A 10,602-nucleotide genomic window follows, 5' to 3' on the forward strand; every position below is an offset into this window, starting at 1 on the left:
TGATCTCCATGATGAAATATGTATGCATTAAGATATAGATAGAACAGAATATTATTAAGGTAATAAGCCAGAGCAGAAGAGACGATAACTGCTGCAGGCAGAACAGATTCATGCCCATGCTAATTATTGTTATATTTGATGACCCATTGTGCAGGTAATAAAAAACAGCTTCATCCATCCTGAGAGTGTCCCAGTCCTTCCATTGCAGCCAAGCACAACGCAGGTTATAGTGGTGCCGTGACCCGGATGAATGATGATGATGATGTCCATCTTTGAAGATGAGAATTTCAGCAGTGCCTGTGCTACCTGGATGACCTGATGATGATTGCCCCATCCGAATCTGTGGCCCTTCAACGTTTTGAAATGATCTTCTCCCGTCTGTCCAGTCACAATTTGAAGCTGGCCCCGAAGAAATGCTTCTTCTTTAGACGATCCGTGAAGAAGGCATTAGGACGGATCCAGGCAAAGTCGAGGCCATCAGCAAAGTCCAGAGAGTTGATCTAATGGAGGCTGACGGGCAGACACCGTGTTCAAAGAAGATTAGGTCGTTCCTTGGTATGGTGCTTTATTATCAACACTTTATTGAGGGATGCTCTGCAAAGGCCAAGCCACTCTTCAAGTTGACAGCAGGCTCCACCAAGCAGACTCCTGTGAGGAAGGGGCGAAAGCCGAAGAACAGGCTGAGCGTCACAAAGGTCGCTAATACTGACTGGACACCTGCATGTCAGAAGGCTTTTGAAACCCTAAAGTCAGGTCTGCTGCACAGTGTTACTTTGGCTCACCCATTCTTCGACCAGCCTTTCATTCTGGCTGTAGACGCGTCTTTTGATGGAGTTGGGGCAGTTCTTTCTCAAGTCCCTCCTGGTGAAGAGATAGCGAGACCAGTAGCTTATGCCAGCAGGACGCTGTCTCGTTCACAGATGAACTACCCTGCTCACAGACTGGAATTCTTTGCATTGAAGTGGGCTGTCTGTGAAAAGTTCAGCCATTGGCTAAAGGGACACCACTTCACAGCGTGGACGGACAACAACCCTTTGACATACATTTTGACAAAGCCCAGACTGGATGCCTGTGAGCAGCGGTGGGTGGCTAAACTTGCATCATACAGCTTTGACATAAAGTATGTTTCAGGGCCCTAAAACATTGTTGCTGATGCTTTGAGCAGAGAACCATTTGTCCAGTCTTGCATAAGCCACCGCCTTGTCACAGAGCCATATCTGTCACTCTTGAGGAATGTCAGTGGTGTTGTGGATGACACAGTGCAACATGCCTTCAAGTGCACTGTACATTTCAGCTGTTCTGGATGCTCATTCCACTGGTGGCCTGAGGAAAGTCATGGGTGCGAGTCCAGCTATTCCTCAATTGCAGCAGGTTAACTCCCCCTTTCCCCACAGCATCGCTGTGTTGTCGGGAAGACACCATAGCCCAATGCTTGCGCTCCACTTGAAAGCATCCGCACATCAGAGCCGATGGAAGTTCAGCTCGGTCTGCATCGACTTTTGGCCTGCGGAGGTCAGTGATGGGAAGCCCATGGATGTGCTTGTTGTGACTGACCATTTTTCCAAAATGGCTCAGGCATTCCCATGCAAGAATCAATCCGCCAAGCAAGTGGCTAGAAGACTCTGGAATGACTTATTTCTCGTCTACGGCTATCCGAAGTGAATTCATTCTGATCAAGGAGCGAATTTTGAGAGCAAGCTGATCAAGGAGCTGTTGACTCTTTCAGGCGTCGAAAAGTCTCACACAACACCTACCACCCCATGGGCCACTAGTGGTGGGGGAAAAAAATCGATTCTGTTCAGTATCGCGATATTTTGCCCACGCAATTATATCGATACAGTAGCGCAAAGTATTGCAATATTTAATTATATAATTATGCGTTTTACTTTCGGGTTTTCTCCATTGTTTTTCTCAGAGTTTACTCTGATAATATTACATTTGCATATTACATCCACAAGGTGGCGCTTGTTGCGGTGCTTTGTTGTCGTGCATTCAACAGCAAATTCAAATGAAAATGGCTTCACCATCACAACCGGTTGTACACGGTTTGTATCAATGTAATGTTAGCGAATGAGGGGTGAGAAGCATACCTTTTAGCTTCGTTTGAAACGTACCTTTTAGCTCCGGCATTGGTCTCCCATTATTGATAACTTTACGTTTTGTTTGAAAGTCCAGTTTTGAGAAATATTTAAGCTTGGGTTAGCTATAGCTTAGTTTAAGCTATAGAATCTTCCATTTTTGCGGTCAAAGTCAAATATAAGTGTAGAAGAAAAGCAACGGCAGAACAAGCATAAACCCGACCGTTGGGCTCACGATGGGATTCATTGAGGCAGAGGTAGTGTTTGCCTCCCCTCTGTGCTTTTTCACAGTGGTTTTATGTCAGATCAGCAAGACTGAATAGGTTCTACGCATGCGCTCAACCCAGTTTGTGAGGGATTGCGCAATCTGAGATGAGGCACAACTCGTCGCTGCCTCACCGTCTCAATGTCTCCTGTCTGTTTGAACAGGACACGCGCAAATTCAATGATTTGATTATATCAAATGCTCAAAATGATTGGAATCATGCAGATATTACATTTATAGCACAGATCAGTAGAGAAATATTCATTTATTTTATCATATATATATATTTTTTTTACTTTCACTCTGCCACCACATCCGTGGTGCACGTTGTGGATAATTTTGCTACATTTTTGCTACATTTTTGTAGTCCTGGTAATCTTTTGTTTGGCATGTTGGCAAGGTTATTAAGAGGACAATGGTTTTGGGCTTTAATGAATGTTTGTTTATTAATTACTTATTTTTCAACAAATAATTCATTTATAATTACAAAGAGGGAAATTCTGAACTTTTTATCGCAACTTTCATTTGCTCCCGCAATTTCATCAACAAACACCTAAAAAACACAGCAACTTTCATCACAACATTTTGGAAAAGCTCCCGCGAAATCAGGATTTTTTGTTTTTGCACTTGTTTTTAATGTCTAGAAGATAATGTTGTACACAGAATTAAATGTGACATTTGAAGTGAGTTGAGCAGTCTTATTTTCCTCATTTTTTGTAATGCCTTCTGAATAATATGGGGGACATGAATCGCAATATATCGCAGAATCGAATCGCAATACTTGCTGTATCGCAATATGTTAAGAATCGCAATAATATTGAAATTGTGGCCCAAATATCGCAATACTATCGAATCGTCACATTTTTGCCAATTCCCACCCCTATGGGCCACATGGTGTGGTTAAAAGATTCAACAGAACTCTCATATCCATGATAAGAATGTTGCCTCCTAAGTCCTAAGCCAAATGGCCCCAGATGCTGCAGCTACTCACCTTCTGCTACAATTGCACAGAGCATGAGACGACAGGCTTTGCACCATTCTATCTCATGTTTGGCAAAGTCTCTCGTCTCCCAGTTGACATCCTGTTCCAACATGTACTTTCTGATGACGTAGTGGTGGACCACAACAAGTTTGTGTCACGCCTGAAGAAAGATCTGTGTTAAGCGGAGCAGATTACACAGAAACACAGTCAGAAAGAGCAGACTTGACACGCCAGGCTCTACAACAGGAAGATCAAGGGTTCGCCACTTGCCATTGGTGACAAAATGCTCGTTGTGAAAGAGGTAAAAGGAAGGTAGCTGACAAATGGGATTCTGCTCTGTATGAAGTTGTAGCTGTTAATCCTGACATCCATTTCTACAAGATCAAAGACATCAACTCAGGCAAACTTAGGGTAGTCCATCGAAATGTTCTGCTTCGGGTGAACTTCTTACCGATTGACAATGGGCAAGAAACCCACACCAGTGACATCGGTGAGATGGTCCCTGAAGTCAACCCTACAGAAGAAGTGGATGGCAGTGACGAGATGGTGCAGGAAGCCAACCCTCCAGATGAGGTAGGTTGGGCAAAAAGGGTTCGCATGAAAAGTCTTTAAAAATCCCTGATATTTTTGCATTACTATAAAATAAAAGTTAAACTACAATTCTAAATATCGCAAGAATGCGATGTATATGATGGCTTATAATACAATACAAAAACAGACATTTAAAGGACACGTGTAATACAAAAATATCTTTTTCCCAACCTACCTGCAGCTGTTATCGTCTCCTCTGCTGCAGGGCAACAACATGCAACTACCAGAGAAGATTAGGGCCTTAGATTCCCTTGCTGCTTTTATACACATCTCAAAACTCACCTGTTCATCTCTGCCTTCTCCTAAGGTCTTGGTGTTTGTGTTAGATTGCGTTGTTTAAATTGTTCTGTCTTAAATTGTTCTGTTTTGAATACATATTCTTCGATTTTATTATGATCTTGTTAATTATTTTAATTTGATTTATTATTTATTGCAATTTTAAATTATCCTATTTTTCTGTCTGACATTAGCACTTCTATTACTTTCTCTTCTTATTGTGATTGATTGTTTAATCATGTAAAGCACCTTGATACTCCTTTGTATTTTAAAGTGTGCTATACAAATGAAATCCATTACTGTGTGGAAATCATTACAAAATAAGAGTCTCAACCCAATGACGCAGGATTTAATAACAGCTACCAAGAACTTAATTTACAACTCAGTTACACATGCTTATACACCTGACTGAAACCATGAAATCTTATCTCTGAGCCAGACTTTAGCATGGGGGGAAACCGTGTCTGGCAATTCTAATCCCATACTTTTTTTTGCCAAATTAAAAAAATTGCTCCTCATGGTCATCTAGCTGCCCATTCAGTGTTTGCGCCCAAAAAACCTCCAGTGTTAGTACACAGTCCTGGGGGGTATTTTAAGTATGTGATTTAGTGACAAACCTGGGTAAATCAACTCAGAGTAAGTGGCAACCCTCCTAATAGAAGACCCCTATGGCTTAATTTTCCTTAGCAAAACAAACTACACACTGTACCTTTAATTTACCCAGGTTTGTAACTTAAGGCTACTTGGAATACCCCCTGGCCCTGTAAATGGGACACAAACATAGTGGGTCGGACCCCGCCATGAAAAATCCCAGCCAATCAGCATATTGCTTCAGAAGGGAGTGGTGTAATAATTTGATTGACTGTTGAGCTCAAATATCAACAACCTTTCGCAAAACCGAATCGCGGACTCTATGTTTAAATATTAACAAGAACATACAGTAACTCAAATATGCCACGGCCAAAGACACCTCAGGGCCGTTCAATGGCTGCATAGGCCAATTTGTAATTTGTACCACCACCACCCATGTATCAACTCAGATACTATTTTTGATATGCATACAATATATGAGGTTTACTTTGAAATGGGACAAAACCCTGTATATCTATGGAGATTAAACCTGACAAAGTGGCCAACAACTTCAGTTCCAGAGACTGGATTTAACACAGAGGCCACAAAGGCTTCTATTATTGGTTTTAAATTGGGCGGTTTAACGCCAAAATAGTTCAGACAGCGCATCCGCCCTATGTCCCGCCCTCTAGACCCTTACGCCAATCGTTTAAGGGGGACTGGTATAGTTAACCAATGAGGAGGCACTGTTGAGCCCTGTTGACAGTAACCTTGTGATGAAGTCCTGAATTTAGCTTAGCCTAGCATGGTACATCACAACTGTGTTGTACAGGAAGGTCGATAGGAGGACGAAACTGAAGGCTTTGTCATTGGACACTGTCTGACCGAACCATATGTTATAGACAAGAAGATACAGGAAAGCGTAGACACTGTGCAGTGGTGGAAAGACCACTGCCCTTAATTTTGAGTCGGACGCTAGGTTTAGATTGTTAGCTTTCATTTAATTTTCTAAGTTAGTTAGCTAGGTGTCGACGTTAGCTGCCATGGCACTGATGAGAGCCTCTTACCACCGGATCCTGGACAAGATCGAACATGTGTTACCGGCTAAACTGAGACCACTCTACAACCATCCGGCAGGTAGCGTTAAGGAAAATGCTATTAGTGTGACAGCTAGAAAGTCATTGATACCACTCTGTCTCGCCTCGTGATTAACGTTAGCTACCAAGTAGGAACTCAATGGGCCCCAGCTATTGAATTCTGCTTAGCCAGTTGTCTTGTCCACATTACCAGCTAGCAACAGTGACTTTCATTAGTAAGCAACAAATGTACTGGCGAATATTAACGTCGGCTATTCAGACTCATAACTTAAAATTAGACGTCCATCACCATAGATGGACTAGGCTAGGTTTGTTGGGTCCTTATGACTAACTAAGTTGCTAGACAAGCGCGACTATTTGCATTGTGATGTATGTGCATGTGAAGTAACGTCAGTGTTTTACTAAAACTTTGTAAGTCGGTGCAAATTGTATTACGGAATTAGAGATTCCAACTGCAACCTTACGATACATCGTAACTACCAGTGTATAAAAGTCAATGGGCAGCAAGATGGTGATTCTTGTGAAATGTGTTAATCTGAGCTTCTCCCCCTGGTCTGCGGCACATCTTGCCACCAGCTGTGGTAGTGTCACAACGACGCAACTCTTCTGTAGCAAAATATACTTGCTATTGGGGACGTTTGATTCTGCGGTATCACTGAGAGAATAACGTTACCACGCAGTCGATAGTTTGTTTGACTCGACCTCCTCTACCATGGTTCATCAGTGGTGACGGCTGTTTTGCCCCGTTTGACCTGTGTGCCCACTGCTTGGAGCCACTGGCACCTTTACCAGCTAAGGTGACCATGGGCATGTTTTCATGGCAGCTGAATGGCTTGAGGCCAGGCATTCATAATTAACTGGCTCCTTGCCCGCATTGACTGCAGTTGTCCGCCAACATGTAGGCCTACAGCAGTGTTTAAGGAAATGTGCGTTTTGTCATTTGTCATTTGACTCCTCACTCTCAACACTGGATTTTTTGTTCTTGCTTGGCGACGATTTTGTTTCTGTTTTTATTTGATTCTATATTTTATTATGATTGCCTACTCTTATTGTACAGCACTTTGATCAACGTGAGTTGTTTTTAAATGCTTTATAAATACATTTGACTTGACAACTCTGATGAGCCTCCATACCTGTAAGAGGAGTGGCTCTCCATTTCCTCTTTAGTCAGACTTGAATTTAGGTAACTGGATGTAGTGCAGCAAAACACAGTGTGTTCAAGGTTGCCACGGTCATTGTCATTCTTTATCAGGATTCTTTTCCCTGATCTGGGAAGGAGCTGTGTTCAAACGGGGATTATGTGCATGATGTAGAAGTTTGAAGAGGTAGTTGATGCTCTCTGGGCATTTCTGTTAAACATTGATGAGACCATTCAGAGCTTGTGCGTTTGTGGGAAAGTGTTTACAATTCTCCAGATATGAGTTTGTGCCTCGTGGTGCTTTCCTGTGGGAGACTGTGGTCTTGAAATGCCCAAGGCTCAGCTGAACTCATTAGAATGTTATTGCACAGTGATCTAATTACTCTCCACATGTGGATTTACTTGTTAAGCTTGTTTCTCCTCATTAACTGCTTGTTCGAAGTTTAAGAGCAGTGATAACTTACCAGCATCAGAGAGAATTGTGACTTGTCAACAAGTCAGTTCCAGAAAGATGGTGTCAACATCTTCGATGGTCACTGCATGCATGCATGCCATTAAAAGATTCTGATCATTCATTGGTTAACCGACCACTGCTGGCGAGTTGCCATTTTTATTGAAGGAATATTTGTGTTTACCTTTTGTCCATAGGTCCAAAGACGGTATTCTTCTGGGCCCCAATGTTCAAATGGGTAAGGAAAAGCACCACTACATACCAACATCTACTCTGTAAATTCACTGTTTAATCCAAACATGTACAGCTGGTCATCCATATCAGATGCTGATCATTAACTTAACTGATATCATATGAATTGTTTTTTAATTCATTTTAAAACTCAATTCAGGCTTGTGTAAACCTATTCAGTGCATTTAACAACAAGGTTTTGAGATAAAGACAAGAGTGTAAAAATTATTCTAGTAACTCTGATTAGCTGCCTTACACGTTCTCTGTGTTCTTTCTGCACATTCTCTGTGTTCCACAGGGCCTTGTTGCGGCTGGGTTTGCTGATATGACCCGACCTGCCGAGAAACTGAGTCTACCCCAGTCTGCAGTGTTGACAGCCACAGGTACAGAACCACATCAGCAGAGGAGACCTCTTCACAAGAGTTTTTGTGTCCACATAGTTTGTTTTGATATTATTATATTGATATTCATATTGATACAGATAATGTTATATTGATGGTGTTGATATTTGATGTTGGGGCCAGCTATGAAAAAAAAAAAAGCAGAGAGAATTAAATTAACACAGACACTAAATGTGTCTTTAACTGAAGAGGCCTTCAAGGCAAGCCAGTCTTGATTTGCTTTACCTCAGCTCATTGCCTAGACACAATGTCACATCTGTTGTATGGGAAGATTTATGCCCTGTTATTACAGATGATCTGCTTTTAATTGAGCTTAAGAGACTATTAAGACTTACATACATTGAAAGTAATTGTGTTAAATGTCACAGGCATTGTGTACAACAAAACTGTTTTGTATGCTTCTTGCTATATGTTTATGTATCTTAATTCTATCTGTCATACCCTACTTTAATGGTCCCCTAGGACTTGTTTGGTCCAGGTACTCCTTGGTCATCATACCCAAGAACTGGAACCTATTTTGTGTCAACTTCTTTCTTGGCGGTTGCGGATCCTCCCAGCTGTACAGAATATTTAAGTGAGTTACCCTCTTTGTCATCCATTGCACAGTTGTCTCCATAGTGACGCCATAATAGGCCCCTTTGAGCATTCTGATTGTGTCCCTTTTGGACATGGCTCTCAGTGGACTCTTCTTTGAATCTCAGTGGGGTGCTTGTGCAAGTGTTTCGGTGGACTAAAACAGCCAGTAAGGGTTCAGGGTTCATTGAGACCTACTGCCGTGAGCATACTGTGGTTTTTCACTGCCTTCGGCACACAAAGGTCACTGGATTTTATATAATTTTACAGTGGTAAGGGATGTAAGCACATACTCTGCACTTTTTGCTATTTTGCACTTCTGGTTGGATGCTAAACTGCATTTCGTTGCCTCAGTACTTGTACTCTGTGCAATGACAATAAAGTTGAATCTAATCTAATCTAATCTAATGTTTTAATAAGGTTATCCTGTGTTAATCATGGAAGATCACACTTGTGTATGCGCAATTTTGATATGCTTGTCTTTTATATGATGATGGCATTGCTCCATGTAGGGCACAGTTTGACCTGATCTGTTAATGCTCACTAATATCTAGGACCTTGAGGATGCAGGGTGTGCCTACTACAGCTGTACAAGCCTACATGGTTATCAAGTCGCACTGTTGTGTTCAAGTGGCAGGCACTCATTGTTCTTATGGAGACGTGTTTGTTTTGACTGAAACTGGTCCTTTGTTTGAGTCTATAGTGCAGGCCTGCGTACCCATTCCACTCAACGGTCGCTCATGCCGCATGTGATGATGCCGCTTCGTCTCTGTATCTGTGTTGCATAACCTTCCCATTGCCATTAAAGCATAAACGGTTATCCATAAAGACTCTGTCGAAGAACCACCAGTTTTCAGTCAGTTTTGACACGTTATCTTGTCAGTTGGCATAATGAGATGACCAACAGGGTCCGCCTATGTTCCCATGTTGTATTTCCTGCCCCAGTGGTTGTGTATATGCCCTGACCACCTTTTGATAAAGGCATGCACAGAGACAAGTTAATGTTAACACTTTTTAATTCTTAAAGAATGCATCTGGAATAGGATCACAGTGTTATATGATGTATTTGTCATTTTTCACAGGTACAAACAAGAACAAAAAGCAAAAGCTGTTGAAGCTTGAAGACGAGAACCTGACAAGTCTGTTCCCTTGGATCGAAAGGGAGTCCAGCACCTCTCCTTTAAACACTCATCATCCGCATCAGATATCCACCAACCACTCCATTCCTCAAGTTAGATTCGTCCTGGAGAAAGGGGACACCAAAAGAGCTCATCTGTATTTTTTTTTTTTCTTTGACCTTAGCACCAGAGATCATGTTATCCTAATTGTAAAAGCCAAGTGGCATACTCCTTCACCAACACACACCTGTTAAAAATGTATTGTCCTCAACGCACAACATTTTGACACTTTTTAAAACGTAACTTAATACATTGACATGTTTTATGACTGTATATTCTTAAATTAATTTACCATATATCATGTACTTGAGGGAAGTGTTAGTTTCCCGCGATCTGTTCGCATTGCATTCTAACATGGCATAGTGCAAAGATTCATCCGAAGCTTGAAGTTGGGGAGTTGTGGAATGCTGATTTCTGGAATGTCTCCAAATACATTTTAGTCTCAGTCATCCGTGGACTTAAGGGAGTATTCATGGTTTTCCATGATCAGTTACAGAACTTCTAATAGGGTATAGTGATGTTAGAACAATTCCTCGGAAGCTCAAGGCTTGACAGCCGCTGAATGCTATTTTAAAGAATGTCTCCAAATAAATTTGAAAAAGTGTCAGCTTTCATCATACTTATTTATTATTATACATCTGCTGTTAATGATTTAATGAAGTAGACAGTTTTAGATTATTTGTGTTTTTGTTTTCAATATTTTTCTTGTATTCTACTGTAGAAACAGATCAGGGCAAATCAATGATTATGAGGCCAAAACAATGCAGGACC

At 41.5% G+C, this 10,602-nt stretch overlaps 1 protein-coding gene across 1 annotated transcript; it reads left to right on the plus strand.

The window, feature by feature from the left end:
* Positions 1–5,545: 5,545 nt before the first annotated feature.
* On the plus strand, positions 5,546–10,435 carry mpc2b (mitochondrial pyruvate carrier 2b). The gene is made up of 5 exons (XM_012837578.3): positions 5,546–5,899; positions 7,646–7,686; positions 7,978–8,062; positions 8,543–8,654; positions 9,736–10,435. Exons 1-5 carry the CDS (start codon positions 5,806–5,808, stop codon positions 9,773–9,775), a joined length of 372 nt encoding a protein of 123 aa, XP_012693032.1. The 5' UTR covers positions 5,546–5,805; the 3' UTR covers positions 9,776–10,435.
* Positions 10,436–10,602: the final 167 nt, after the last annotated feature.

The sequence above is a fragment of the Clupea harengus genome, chromosome 2, assembly GCF_900700415.2.
Source record: "Clupea harengus chromosome 2, Ch_v2.0.2, whole genome shotgun sequence".
In the NCBI taxonomy this organism is placed as follows: Eukaryota; Metazoa; Chordata; class Actinopteri; order Clupeiformes; family Clupeidae; genus Clupea; species Clupea harengus.

What these genes read in the sequence shown, in the direction of transcription:
- mpc2b (XM_012837578.3), top strand. Translation starts at nt 5,806, where the DNA reads ATGGCACTGATGAGAGCCTCTTACCACCGGATCCTGGACAAGATCGAA. An exon ending in ACTCTACAACCATCCGGCAG is followed by an intron (nt 5,900 to 7,645) that starts GTAGCGTTAAGG and finishes TTTTGTCCATAG; the next exon opens with GTCCAAAGACGGTATTCTTC. An exon ending in GGGCCCCAATGTTCAAATGG is followed by an intron (nt 7,687 to 7,977) that starts GTAAGGAAAAGC and finishes TGTGTTCCACAG; the next exon opens with GGCCTTGTTGCGGCTGGGTT.